The following is a 15,312-nucleotide window of genomic DNA, read 5'->3' as shown; positions in this document are numbered from 1 at the left end:
GTGTATGTATGGCCTCGTTAAAAGTCAGCACTGTTCTGTTAATTTTTAAAAGAATCTAAACAGTACACCCATATGCATGGCAGCACTCTTCACAATGGCCAAGAGATGGAAGCCACCCAAGAGTCCATCTCCGGATGAATGGATAAACAAAATGTGATACATGTGTACAACAGAGTAGTATTCAGCCTTAAAGAGGAAAGAAATTCCAGCACATGCTACCACATAGGTTGAACCTTGGAGACATTAACGCTAAGTGAAATCAGCTGGTTGCAAAGGGACACCTATTCTACTTCATGGAATCAAACCTAAAGTAGTCAGATTCATAGAGACAGAATGGCGGTTGTCAGGGTCTGGGAAATGGGAGTTAGTGTTTGATGGGGACAGAGTTTCAGTGTGGGAAGATGAAAAAGTCCAGGAAATACCTTTCCATCCTCAAATCCTATGACTGGGATCAGTCTACAACACTGTGATGTATTATTTTCAATGAGGTGCCTTTCTTAACTGTCCAAATGCTGCCTTGTTTGGCCCCTAAATAAAGTGTGTTAAAAGTTTGTAAAAAAAAAAGTTCAGGAAATGGATGATGGTGATGGCTGCACAACAGTATGAATTTCCTTAATGCCATTGAACCGTGCACTTAAAAACGATTCAAATAGTAAATTTTGTTATGCATATTTTACCATAAAAACCATAGAGAAGCTATAGATCTTTACTAAACGAAGGAATAAATTACAGATTTTTTTTCAATAAGTCAAATATTATATATTGTAAACTCAAAAGCAAATTGAAAGAAAAATTCTCTGTTAATTAGAAAGTGACATATTTGTAGTAGAAGTGATAGAACACAGACACCCTGGTGATTTAATATTTAATATACAAACTGTGAATATATCATAAAATACAGTGATATTTACATTTGATTTTCTAAAAAAGGAATGTTCACTTTTAATTCACTTTGAATAGCTATTAAGCTGCCATTCAACATAAGAAAATTAACAGGACTGTATAATATGTACGGGCTTCCCTGGTGGCTCAGATGGTAAAGAATCTGCATAAGTGACATATTTTCCTGCAACTACGTTTACTTAGTTATCTTATGTATTTTGAGATTTTCAGGTCTCAGCTGAAGAGGTAATTCTGTTTGCTGTGTATAGGATGTATCAGTTTTTACCTTTACAAAAAGCATCAATAATCAAAATATTAATAAATTACTTACAGACAGAGGGCATTTTTTTCCTTTGAAATAAAGTCTAGGATGAGTAACAGAATAAATACTCTTGGCTTTTGAAAAAGTTAACACATAGCAAAATAACAGAAAACTCATCTGAATGGATGTTTTTAATAATACTACTCAAAGGGATCTTCTCAGTTGCCCTGACTCATGAAACCTCTACAAAGGCCCTTGTCTCTGATGTGAAGATAAAGCACTCCTTCTGGAGTGCATTCTGCATGCACATAGTATTTGTTCAGTAAACTTCTACTGCTTATGGCACACTACTTTATTCAATGCGTTTCCTATGAGTGCCTTTCATTCTGATAATTACGGTAAGAACCAGTTCCCAAACGCTTATTAGATATTTGGGGCAACAAGGCATTCTGTTACAGCCTGTTACTGTGGATTCTGGCCACGGCCGGCGGCCGCGAAAGTTTGGAATAGAGAGATAAACACATCGCAAACCAATCAATAAAGTGAGGCACTTAGGATACTAGATGAGTAGATGAGAATTCCAGGAGAGGGTTTTTAATATATGTTCTAACCTATAAAATCGGTATTCATGTTTTAATGAGCTACATTCTTGGACTAAGGACCTCACAAGTATTCATAGATTTGAAAGGAAATGACAAGGGTGTTTCTTTTCCTCCATCTTTAGGGTTACTTTCCTTAGTATGTTGCTCTTTCAACTGATGGCAGGTTTGAGACCTTGATGTGTTGATCTAATCAGAACACTGACAAAAATCTACCCGCTGCCTTGACTAGGATGCACAAAAGAAATTCAACTAGTAAGCAAATTTTGAAAGATGTCTGTTCTCACAAATAATCTAAAACATAAATTTGTAATAGTAAAAAATTTCATTTATTAGTGAAGGTTTTACATCAAAACACTAGTTAGGATATGAGAAAGTATTAATAGGACTTTAGACATTGCTGCTATCAAATTTGGCAATATGTCTCAATCAAATGTGAACCTTTAAGCAAATAATTCTGTTTCCTGGAATCTATCTAAGAAGATAAGTAGTAAATGTGAATTAAAAATAAGCAAGCAGTTTTGTGAAGACTGGGGATTGTGGATATATTTTGTCTTTTAAACATTTGGAATTTGTGATTGTTACTTTTAGAATTAAAAAACTATTAAAAAAATAATACTGCCTTTGCAAAAGATCACTCCGTGAGCCTTATTAATAAATAATTTGTCCACTATCTCGATTTTTCAATGTATTTCCAGTTATCATTGTAGCCTCTTCATTCCAAAATCTGGGAAAAGAATTTTATTGGAAATATTTTTATTATTCAGTCAGAAATAAGTTGTCAATTCCATTCGAGCACAAACACGTTGTTTCGTTCCTCAAAATCCTGCAGTGTCACTGTGCCCTACAGGGTTGAAGCCCCAGGCATGGCTGCCCAGCCTCTCCACTCATTTTGTGAGACACCGGTATCCTTGCGGTCTTTTAATTGAGCTGGTCTTGGTTGCTTACAACTGAAGAAAGAACTCAAACTCATAAGGGGGAGGTTTCTGGACAGAGGGAGGTGGCAAAGAGCCCTCGTGGGAGACCAGTTTAATAGGACTTCTCAAGGTCCCCAGTATCTAGGCACTTTAGTCTTTCTGTCTCCATTTGCTCACATTTTTCCCTAATTAAGGAATCTTTAGGGGAATATTTTCACCTTTATGTATATTTTTTGTTTATTTATTTAATTTTTTGGCTGCACCACACCATAGCCAACCAGGGATCAAACTCGCACCTCTTGCACTGGAAGAGTGGTGTCTCAACCATTGGACCACCAGGATGTCTTTCATCTTTATATTATGATCACATGATCATATATATATGATCAAACATATATATAATATATATCATATATTTGGGGGAGGGGAGGGAGAGAGAGAAACAGGAAAGAAGAGGAAAGGATGAGGGAGATAGAAGACAGACAGGAAAAGAAGAGAAAACAAGGAAATATGTCACCTGAGAAGTTTCTCCCCCATGGAAAGTAAAGACACTTTCCACTCCCAGAGGGCCCCTTTGGGCACTCACTAAATGCCACCTCGAATTACTGTTTTGTGCATCTTTTCTCTCCCAAACTCATTGTTTTCTTCTCCACAGTACCTGGGTCTTGTGCCTTCACTTAAAGTGAAAGTGAAAGTGTTAGCTGCTCAGTTGTCTCTGATTCCTTGTGACCCTATGGACTGTAGCCCACGAGGCTCCTCTGTCCATGGAAATCTCCAGGCAAGAATACTGGAGTGGGTAGCCATTCCCTTCTCCAGGGGATCTTCCCAACCCAGGGATCAAAACCGGGTCTCTTGCATTGCTGGCAGATTCTTTACCGTCTGAGCCACTAGTGAAGTCCCGTGCCTTCACTTAGAAGATGCTAAAAAGATATTGGTTGATTGATGTAACAACAACTTCTCCAACATTCAGAGATAAAGGGAGAGGCAGCGAATCTAGTAATACACAGCTTAATTATATATTGATAGGGACCTACTAACAAGGTCCCTTATGAGTAATAACTTAGAATTAACATTTAATGCTTCTTTAAGATTGACCATTTTACCAAAGGAGAATACTGTGTACAGTTCTAATTGTGCCATTAATTCAGAAGATTATCCTAACAGAGACGGTGACTAATGTATGTCTGAAAGGTCATTTAGTTGTTTTTCCTGTAGAACGAACAGATTTACATTTTGTCTTACTGTAGGATTACCATGGAATAGAAGTACTTATACTATATATAGAAAATTTTAAAAATATCAAAAGATGAAAAGGTTAAAAAAAAAAAATCATCCATTTCCGATCGTAATTCCTGCCAACCCTTTTTATTTTTAATGCAGATTGTAGATTTTTTTTTGTTTTGATCATTACATTTATAGAGTTTTGTACTCATTTTTCACTTTTTTTTTTCAACCAAGTGTCCCAACAGGAACCAGTTTAATGTGGCAATTATGATTCAGAGAAAACTAAGTTAAAATTTGCCTCTACCCCCTACTGACTTGAGTAATTCATTTGGTTATTCAGATAGTAAAGCATCTACTTGCAATGCAGGAGACCTGGGTTCCATCCCTGGGTCGGGAAGATTTCCTGGAGAAGGAAATAGCAACCTGCTCCAGTATTCTTGTCTGAAGAATCCCATGGACAGAGGAGCCTGGTGGGCAACAGTCCAAGGGGTCTCAAAGAGTCAGACATGACTGAGCAACTAACACTGGGACCCTGAGTCTCAAGTTTCTTTTCTGGAAGATGGTAATAATAATATTTGCCTTATAGATAGGCTTAGAATAAACTCTTGTTCCAGCAGATGTCATGTCATGATTTAAATTTTATAAATATTTTTAATGGTTTTATAAGATATTTGGAGCATATTTAGCCACAACTTTTAACCATTTTCTGGTTTTTAGACATTCAGATGACATTCAGTTTTTAACAGTTTACTATTTTAAATAATTTGCAAATATTGATCTTGGGGTGGGAACTTCAATTCAATTTTAGATTTACTCCTTTGGATTGATTCCAGAAGTGGAATTATTATATTAAAAAGAAATTTGATGACTCTTGATATGTATAATTGAATAACTTTTCAAAAAGACAAAACCAGTTTATGTTTCTGGCAATCACATATGAGAATTCTCATTTCATTGCATTCTATCAGGATTTTTTTTTTTTAATTTGAGAATTCAGTAGGTAAAAACTGCTAACTTGTCTTAGTTTTCATGCCTTTGATTATTAATGAGGTTGAATATGTTTTCAAGGTATTCAAAAGCTAGTTTTGTCATTTTTCCCTTTTAAGAACCATCTATTCCTATCAGCAAACGTCCCTAATCAAATACTCTGCTTACCAAGATTTAAAATGTTCCTTAAAATGCTGTACAGCTTTGGCCAGCATGTAGCTAATGAAGTCAGAATTCTCAGCACTTTCTTCAAGAGGAATGGTGAGTGTGAAATTAGAGGAAGGCAGAATGCTTATGTCTATCATCTTTTCATCTTGTTTGGAGAAATTTCCTTCGTGAACACCTGGAACTACCTAAGAAGCAGGATCATACAATAAAAGGTTATTAACTTTTAGCACACATTCAGGATTAATTTAATACCATGTTAGTCAGGATAGGCTAAGTTGTGCCTGAGGTAACAAATTAGCCCAGCATTCCAGTGGCTTCATACAACATAATTTATCTCTCGCTTATGTTACATGTCCCAGCACAAGGACTCTGAACCACCAAGATGCTCAAGACCCTGGTTAAGAGAGGAAGATCATGTCAGTCTGTGGTAGCACGTGTAACAACATATGGCTTTCTTTGTACCCTCAGTAGGGAAAGAGAATGCATAACCACACACAGGCTCCTCTCTATCTCAGTCTACAAACGACTCTTCATTTTTGTTCGTCTCATTGGCCAGATCTTAACACATGGTATCACTTAACTGCAAGAGAAGCTAGACGGTCTGAGTGAGTGGATGGAGTATTTGGTGAGTGCTCCTTCCCAGGAGGCGCTAGTGGTAAGGAATCTGCCTGCCAATGCAGGAGATGCAAGAGACGTGGGTCTAATCCCTGGGTCATGAAGATTCCCTGGAGGAAGGCATGGCAACCAACTCCAATATTCTTGCCTGGAGAATCCCATGGACAGAGGAGGCTACAGCACATAGGATCACAAAGAGTTGGACACAACAGAAGTGACTTAGCACACACACACTGGCTGTGCCACAAATGGTAATGTGATACACCAAGTTTTGCCCTGAGTTTCTGTAGCAAATTTACACTTTATGGTTTTATGTGTAATTTTTGTAAGAACCAGTCATCCGAAATGCACATCATTTACTCTCTTAATGAGTTCTCAAGTGTATATACTTTGATTTAATTAAATGAAACTGTAATGACATGCAACTTGTAATCTAAAGAGAATTATATTGAAAATATTTTCAAATATACTCCTTATAAAAAAAAGCAAAATATTAAGAAGTCAAATAAAAATTGGTGATTTCTCGACTCTAGTTTACAAAGCTACCATAGCTTTCCTTTTTTTTCTATTGGTAATTAAATAAAACATATTGAATTAGACATAAAGCATCTGTGTCTATCTTAATAAATAATTATAATGCTAACACCCATGTAACTGCAACCTAAAGCACAGAGCTTTTTTCACCTGCTGGAATTTGTGTATTTTTTACAGAAGATTCCTCTTCACTATGTGCTATTTTATAGATTTGTACTTTTGATTACATGATGAACTAAGAGTTGTCTTAAGAAAAATAACTTTTACAGGCAGTTCAGCCCAAGGATCCTGAAGAAAAATTGTTTGACCTTGAACCCCAGTTCTACCATTTACTAGCTGTGTGATCTCAGACACGTTGTGTAGCTTCTCTGTACCTTATCTGAAAATTTTGTAAAACAATTATACTTACCTTATAGGAACACTGAGGGTATTCAATTATATAATACATGGGGAAAGTTCTTAGAATATTGCCTGACAAATAGTAAGTGCTTTTTAGTGGTAATTATTATTAGAAAAATGTATCACCAAAAATGATGTGAAATTACTTTATTTGGAGCTTTTTGTACGGAAATGCCTTTGTTATGAATATCAACAAAATTCTGTAAAGAAATTACCTTCAATTAAAAAATAAATACATTTAAAAATATCAAAAATTTTAGTTAAATCAGTTAATGTTACTCAGAGACACTAGAACAGAAGCAAATTGAAGCATAGAATGGAAATCTTGATGATGATAAAAAGAATTAAATACTGCCTCTACTCTTGTAAAGATTGAATACACCATTAAAATTTTTCTTAAAATTTCATTTTTCCCCATTCCTTACAAGAATTTTTATCCTTAAACTAAAAGTCTATATTTGTGAGGATGAACACATATGTCAAAATATGTCAAATTATTTTATGATCTAAGGAATGATCTAGCTAATGAAGTAACAGGATTAGAGAGTCAGCAGGAATTGACAGTGGCTTTCAAAACCTTTTGACTATGGTCTGTGGTTACAAACAAGTTTGTTACCATGACTCAAAAACACATGTCTTAGAAAACAAACTTATGATAACAAAGGGGAAAAGGGGGAGGGATAAATTAGGAATTTATCTATATATAAAATAGATAAACAACAAGGACCTCCTAGAGCACAGGGAACTACGTTCAATACCTTGTAATAACCTATAATGAAAAACAGTCTGAAAAGAATATATTTATAAAACAATAACTTTGCTGTACATCTGAAACTAATGCAACATTGTACATCAACTACACTTCAATAAAAAGAAAAAAAGTCTTATGTATAATGTGTGTGTACGTGTGTGTGTGTTAAGTCGCTTCAGTCCTGTCTGACTCTTTGTGACCCTATGGACTCCTAGTAGCCCGCCAGGCTCCTCTGTCCATGGGATTCTCCAGGCAAGAATACTGGAGTGGGTTGCCATGCCCTCTTCCAGGGGATCTTCCTGACCCAGGGATCGAACCCACGTCTCTTGTGTCTCCTGCATTGGCAGGCAGGTTCTTTACCACTAGCTCCACCTGGGAAGCCCTGTATGATGTATCCACACATATAAATAGACATATGGAAATGAAAGTTTCATGACATACGGGTCTGACTTATTAAATACAATGCACTGTAATGTTTTTTTCTTCTAGTCTGTTCTATTCCGTTTTCTGTTTGTTTGTTTTGTTTTAATGTGCTAGTTGTGACTCTAAACTTCTTTCTCAACCATTGACCTCGTAGTTTGAGAGACAGTGATTCACTAGGATACATGATGTCTTAGGTCAGATTGCCAAGAAGCAGGGCCTCGGCGTCTGACACAGTGATTTACGAAGAGTGCTTCCAGGTAGAGCTTTTAAGGGGATGAGGCAAGCAAGACAGAGAAGAGGGAGAAGCTAATCCAGGAAGTGGCTTCAGGTGAGCTCCAGCCTCAGCCTGATCCTGAGGGATAAGTGGCTCCAAGGACAACCCTTTGGAGAAGGTTCAGGGGTGAGCAGTTAGCATCGGTCTGGGTAGGGCACTAACATTACATGCTGCACAAAATACTGCATCTCCGATAGCTCTGCCCAGTGATTCCTGTAGCCAGGTCTTTTTAGGAGCCCACCAACACCAGCCTCATCAGGAACCACTAGCCTGTGCGTCGTCTATTAACGTCATATGTGTGTGTGTGGAGAGGAGGAGCATTAGGAAAGAAATTCAACCACTGTTTTATGTTATGCAACAGGAGCTATTGATGAGAAGTGGGAGATATGGTACAAGTGCAACTTAAGATGGCAATCTGATTATTTGTGAATGTTAATATAAAAATGTGTTTAATTCTCAAAGTAAGTCAGCAGCTTATTGTGTCAAAAGCTGGTGAGAGCTATAATTTACAGAGCTCTTGTTTCGGATAAGGAATCTATACTCATCACTTTACAGGCACCCATATTAAAGTAGCTATTTTTGTTCCCATTTTCCAGGTGGAATTTTCCCAAACTCACTCAGCTGATAAGTTTCAGAGACAGCTTTTGAACTCAAGTTTCTTTACCTGAAAATCTTCTCTCTTAGAAACAATATTGGCCAGGTTTCTTCAAGGTTACCTGTTTCAGTTATTACACTATAGCTCTCTGTGAATTATAGCTATAATTCACACTATATATAGCTCTTGTTAGAATTAGCCATCACTGGGGGCTTCCCTGGTGGCTCCAGGGTAAAGAATCTGCCTGCCAATGCAGGAGACACAGTTTCGATCCCTGATTTGGGAAGATCCCACGTGCCGCGGGGCAACTCAGCGCATGCGCCACAATGACTGAGGCCACATGCCCCAGAGCCTGTGCTCCTGAAGAAGAGAAGCCACTGCCATGAAAAGCCTGTACACTGCAACTAGAGAAAACCCCACACAGCAAAAGCCCCTGCATAGCCAAAAAAAAAAAATAAATAATACTGTAAAAAAAATAATAAAGTGCAGTATGATTAAAACAAAGAATTAGCCATCTCTGGATTAGAAAGTATTTTGTGTTTTAAGTTGGTTTTCTCTATAGAGTGTCTTGTTTTCTAAAGGCCATGCACAAGTCAGCCTGAGTACAATCACAGTGTATGAATATCCTGCTGAAGCTTGTTGTCAAATTCAGATGGAATTAATAAGAAACGGAAAAATCAATGTATGCACATGTAATCTCCATATCTGTTCTTGGCTCTCCATTACCTTTATGAAACTGAAGATGTTCTCGCTTCCTGGGGTCTGGCTGGCCAGCTCTGTTACCCAACCAAACTGCTCTCTCATCTTCTCCATCAGATACGTGGTGTCCTCCAAGTGATGCTGGGTCATCTGGAGTACCTGGGCATACTGCTGATTGGATATGTTGACCAACTCAAGGGCCTCATCCGCCTTTGTGTATAGTTCAGGAACAGCAGGACAGTCTAGCAAAGAAGGAAGTAACAGGGTAAAGGAAAAGGTCCATGGGCTTTAGAGTTGGGTAGTGTAAATTTAGGGCCTTCCCGGGAGTTGGTGATGGACAAAGAGGCCTGGCGTGCTGTGATTCATGGGGTCGCAAAGAGTCGGACACGACTGAGCGACTGAACTGAAGTGAACTGGTGGCTCAGTGCTAAAGAACCCGCCTGCAATGCGGGAGACACAGGAGACACAGGGTTGATCCCTGTCTCGGGAAGATCCCCTGGAGGAGGGCATGGTAACCCACTCCAGTATTCTTGCCTGGAGAGTCCCATGGACAGAGGAGCCTAGTGGGCTACAGCCCATGGGATCCCAAAGAGACCTACATGACTGAAGCGGCTGAGCACACATGCATGAATGCTCAGCAGCAAAAAGGAAAAAAAAAGATTGTGGATTTAAGTCCCAGCCCTTAAGCTTTCTGTTTTCAGCCTTTTTGACCATGAGTGAGTTTTCACTCGTTTTGTACCTGGTGAGTTTTCAACCAGGTTCAAAGGACATGAATGAAATAACACTGCAAAGTGCCTGATCACAGGGCCAACACACACTGAGGATTTAGCAAATGTGCCTTTTCCTTGTCTTCCTTTCCTTAGCGTCTCTGAAGGTCATTAGGACTGCTCCCTGATACTCAGGTCAGGACACATGGGAGTGTGCACTCCCCTGCCACCTGGACGTTGAGTGTGCCATCTTCAAAGTGATGTGTCTCGCTGTCCGAGGAAGCCTTTAAGAATGGTTTAGGGTTTATCATGCTCTCTCCCCTGACAGTGGAAGTAGTTTTGCTCCGTATGGTGGAGGCTCCATCCTGACACAGAGCTCTCACAAGCTGTAATTGACGAATCATAAATGGTATCACCAATTCAATGGGCATGAATTTGAATCTGAGCAAACCCCAGAAGATAGTGGAGGATGACGAGCTTGGCATGCTGCAGTCCATGGGGTCGCAAAGCATCAGACTCAAACAACTTAGCACGCATGCATGCACATGCATTTGAAAAGTAATTCAAGAAAATATTTTGAAAACAAAGGGAGTCACAGTTAACAAGATATAGTACACATTTGAAAGGAGATCCAGATATTCTTTTAAAATGTCTTCATTTGCAAGTTTAGAGTTGTTAACTTTTAAAATAGTGATGTAAATTTTCTTTAAATTATGCGGGAAGAAGGTGGTGACTTCCCTCATGATTTTAGGCAAGGAGAATTGTACAAGGGATTCTCATTTACTCTTTCAGAGAGTGGGAAAAGATTTCCCTAAAATAAAGGTGAAACTTGCTGTAAAACACAATCACGTGAGAAAGGAAAAAGTAGAACTATCTCTATTCACAGATGACATAGTCTTGTAAACAGAAAAATCTTAAGGAATGTATTTTGTTGTTGTTCAGTTGCTAAGTCATGTCCAACTCTTTGTGACCCCAAGAACTGCAGCACACCAGGCTTCCCTGTCCACTATCTCCTGGAGTTTGCTCCAATTGTGTCCATTGAGTCGGTGATGCTATCTAAACATCTCATCCTCTGCTGCCCTCTTCTCCTTTTGCCCTCAATCTTTCCCAGCATCAAGGTCTTTTCCAATGAGTCAACTCTTCACATCAGGTTGCCAAAGTATTGGAGCTTCAGCTTCAGCCCTTCCAATGAATATTCAGGGTCACACAGAAACTATTAAAAATAATAAATCAGAAAGGTTGTACTTACACATACTGTCAACTGATGACTGCTATAGGTTTAGTTAAAATCCATCATCTCATATGTTAATAGATAAAATGAAAAGAAAATAAAATTCTCCTGTGATGCGAATTCTCACGATTTACTCTTTTAATTTTCCTGTATATCACACAGCAGTGTTAGCTACAGTCGTCATGTTGCACATTACATCCCAGTACTTACTTATCTTGTAACTGGAACTTTGTACCTTTTGACCACCTTGCTCTAATCACCTCCCCAACACCCTCCCCCCATCTTCTCTATTATCTTGTGATAATCAGGGAGAGATTATTCTTCGAGTGTTTCACTAGATGTAAGGAAGTTAGTGATACATCAGTGGGATGTTTGAATTGGACAATTCTTATAAGAGGTCAGTAGAAGGGAATGGCACCCCACTCCAGCATTCTTGCCTGAAGAACTCCATGGACAGAGGAGCCTGGTGGGCTACAGTCCTTGGGGTCGAAAAGAATCGGACACGACTGACCAACTAACACTTCCACATTAGTGTATACTTTTCTGTTATAAAAATTTCTGTGTCTGTGTGCAACCTTGTAACTCTGACTTGAAGCACAAACACTTGAATGATGAGAATGATAAATACTTCAAACATCTTACTTAATTTTTGAAATACCTGTGTGTAGTAGCTATGTTAATTTCATTTTCCCAATGATGAAACAGAGGTGTGGAGAGTCACCCAGTGAGCAATTCTGAAGAAATTAGACCCCCATCTGCTCTAATAAAAAGCTCGAGTTATATTTGATCTCTTGCTCCAATTCTTAGCCACATTTTTTAGAATTTCCTTCCCTTAAAGAAGCAGAAGTAGAGGAATCAAAAGTTCTTCTTGGCTTTAGTAAGAATATTTGTGTTGAGGCCCTACTAGATGGGAAGTGACTTCAGCTGGGGAAGGGACTTGAGGGTCAGAGGAAAGTGAGAAGAGCCAGTGGAGATCATTTTTCTCCTGGGGAAAGAATGAAAGGTGGCTATTAGTCAGGTCTAGGATGTGACAGGCTGCTTGGGGCTTGTGAGAAGCCACTCAGTTCAGTTCAGTCACTCAGTCGTGTTGGACTCTGTGGTGACCCCATGGACTGCAGCACACCAGGCTTCCCTGTCCATCACCAACTCCTGGAGCTTGCTCAAATTCATGTCCATGGAGTTGGTGATGCCATCCAACCATCTCATCCTCTGTCATCCCCTTCTCCTCCCACCTTCAATCTTTCCCAGAATCAGGATCTTTTCTAATGAGTCAGTTCTTCGCATCAGGGAGCCAAAGTATTGGAGCTTCAGCTTCAGCATCAGTCCTTCTAATGAATATTTGGGACTGATTTCCTTTAGGATTGATCTCCTTGCAGTCCAAGGGACTCTCAGGAGTCTTCTCTAACACCACAGTTCAAAGGCATCAATTCTTTGGTGCTCAGCTTTCTTTATGGTCCAACTCTCACATTCATACATGACTACTGGAAAAACCATAGCTTTGACTAGACAGACCTTTGTTGGCAAAGTAATGTCTCTGCTTTTTAATATGCTGTCTAGGTTTGCCCTAGCTTTTCTTCCAAGTAACAAGCATCTTTTAATTTCATGGCTACAGTCACCATCTGCAGTGGTTTTGCAGCCCAAGAAAATAAAGTCTGTCACCGTTTCCATTGTTTCTACATCTATTTGCCATGAAGTGATGGGACAGGATGCCACAATCTTAGTTTTTTGGATGTTGAGTTTTAAGCCAGCTACCCATATTTAAAAATTAAGTTGGCCAAAAATTTCATTTGGGTCTTTCCATAAGATGTTACTTATGTATAAAATTTTTGGCCAGTCCAATAGTGAATCATTAAATACAGTTAGTAATTAACCCACCAACTGGAAGAAGTTAATGTCACTTAAAAAAACAAACAAAAAACTCACTTGGCCAAAAAGTTGCTTACACAATGTGAAAACTTTTTCCTGGATGTTTTGTTTTTTTTTTTCTCTTTGCATTAAAAAGAAAATAATTGCCTTAATTTGCCCAGAGATCTCTTTTGCTCACTTGAGTGTTTGGTCCTTAACTATACATGTTTTTCACGGGAACAACAAGGGAGTTTCAAAAAGAGAAAAAAGTGAGTTGACCTACTTTTGAATAATAGAAGAGTCTATAAACCTGCCCTGAGCACCCCCAGATGTCACTGAGCTTGCGAAAAAGTGCTCGAAGGGAAGTAAATGAATCCACGATGCTTGTAAAAGTGAGATTTTGACCTCTGATCAGAAGGCAATCAAAATCCTGAGAAAATAATAATCACTTACCTGCCCATAGGTAATCCTGACATTTCTGACATCTTGCATGAAATTGGAAACATTCGGACGAGTTCTGGCCAGGTTCTCCACACAGCCCTCTGCCCCGCACAGGCCATGTCGTGGAACTCGGTCCACCATGGGCAGAATCTGCAAGGAACATAGCAGTTTCACATCAGTGTCATTAGAGTCTGAACTTTAAAGGCATGGGTGCAATGACATTTCTCTTTCTAACCAGCACTTTCAAAATCTTTGTTCATATTCAATTGCAGGAGGGCATACTGGTGCAACCAGTTGCTAAGACAATTTGACATCTATTAAAAGTACACATAACCTTTAATCCAGTAATCACATTACTATTAAAATATAATATTAATATTATTACTCATCATTACTATTATTACGACTTGCCCCAATTCCAACCTCCCACACAGAGGTTCATGCAAATAATTTTATTTTCAGGCAGGAATCTTGAGGAATTATTAATAGTCACTATCTTTTGGAAGAGAGACTTAAAGGGGTGGGAGAAGGCAGCTTTCATTTATTTTGTTCCTTTGAATATTTGAATTCTTTTAAATTTAGTGTGTCTTAGTTTTATCATTATTATTTCTGATGTCACTGGTGTTAACTAAATAGGGAATTATAAGCCACTTTTCTTTTTGGGCTTCTGTTAAAATTTTTTCTAGTAATTATCCTTGGCAGAGGATAAGATGGTTGTATGGCATCACTGACTCAATGGATACGAACTTGAGCAAACTCCGGAAGATAGTGGAGGACAGGGAAGCCTGTTGTGCTGCAATCCATGGGGTGCAAAGGGTCAGACATGACTTGGCAACTGAACAACAACAAGTTTTAACTTTTTCGAGCTATAATTCAAATGTGTACTGGAGTTCCAGAGATATTAGAAATGTCTATTTCTTAAACTAGATGTAGGTATTTATGACTGGTGGTTTTTTTTTTTTTCGCATTTCACATATATAATGTTATGAACAGTAGTTCAAAGATTTAGGAAAACATCTAAAGCAGATCTAAACATCTAAAAGAACCTTTTTTTTGTTCTAGAAGAATTAATCGTCCATATAAAAATGATGATAAAAAAGGAGTGCATGCAACAGAAAATTGATAATTCCCAACTGTTTCACACTAGGAAAAACTTATTATTAATTGGTAACCTGATGATATTCTGTTACATTAAATCCTTGATGTTAAACAATGAAACATTCCATTTTGAGATAAGTTGTGAAGTTTATTGTTTAAAAGCCTACCAGGCATTTGCTAGATCTTCTGGCGGGTAAAGCAGCACTCCCTTTGTAGAATACTAGTCATTTTTCCCCACTCCCTATGGATTTAGTGGCATCTCCTCTGGCCCCACAGAACCCCCATGAGTTCTACAGCAGAACATTTCTGCCTAATGTGCTGGTTCATTTTTGTCTTCTCTGTTAGTCTCTGAGTCCCTCGAGAGGAGGAATTCGGTCCTATCATCATAATCTTGTCATTCTTCTATACCTTCTTCTTTCATCTCAGTTACAACAAGGTTGTGTAACTGTCCACTGATCTGTTTTCCTTTCTTTGATGCTTAGTGCTCAGTCATGTCCCGTTCTTTTGTGACCCCATGAACTGTAAGCCCACTAGGCTCCTCTGTACATGGGGATTCTCCAGGTAAGAATACTGGAGTGGGTTGCCAGGCCCTCCTCCAGGGCACCTTCCCAACCCAGGGATTGAACCCAGGTCTCCCACATTGTAGGTGGAGTCTTTATCG

General features: G+C 38.6%; 1 protein-coding gene across 1 annotated transcript in view; it reads right to left on the bottom strand.

Moving 5' to 3' along the window:
• Nucleotides 1-4,155: 4,155 nt before the first annotated feature.
• The window catches only part of CLUL1 (clusterin like 1), a 29,073-nt gene continuing 17,916 nt past the window's right edge, over nucleotides 4,156-15,312 (bottom strand). The window contains exons 6-8 of the mRNA XM_055558997.1: nucleotides 13,566-13,703; nucleotides 9,357-9,571; nucleotides 4,156-5,224 (exon numbers count right to left, since the gene is read on the bottom strand). Coding sequence (XP_055414972.1) covers nucleotides 5,036-5,224; nucleotides 9,357-9,571; nucleotides 13,566-13,703 — 542 coding nt within the window. The 3' untranslated portion in view covers nucleotides 4,156-5,035. The remainder of the gene's footprint in view (nucleotides 5,225-9,356; nucleotides 9,572-13,565; nucleotides 13,704-15,312) is intronic.

This window comes from Bubalus kerabau, chromosome 21 (assembly GCF_029407905.1).
Source record: "Bubalus kerabau isolate K-KA32 ecotype Philippines breed swamp buffalo chromosome 21, PCC_UOA_SB_1v2, whole genome shotgun sequence".
NCBI classification, from domain to species: Eukaryota; Metazoa; Chordata; class Mammalia; order Artiodactyla; family Bovidae; genus Bubalus; species Bubalus kerabau.
The sequence above is the reverse complement of the archived record's forward strand: the minus strand, read 5'-3'. Positions and strand labels throughout refer to the sequence as shown.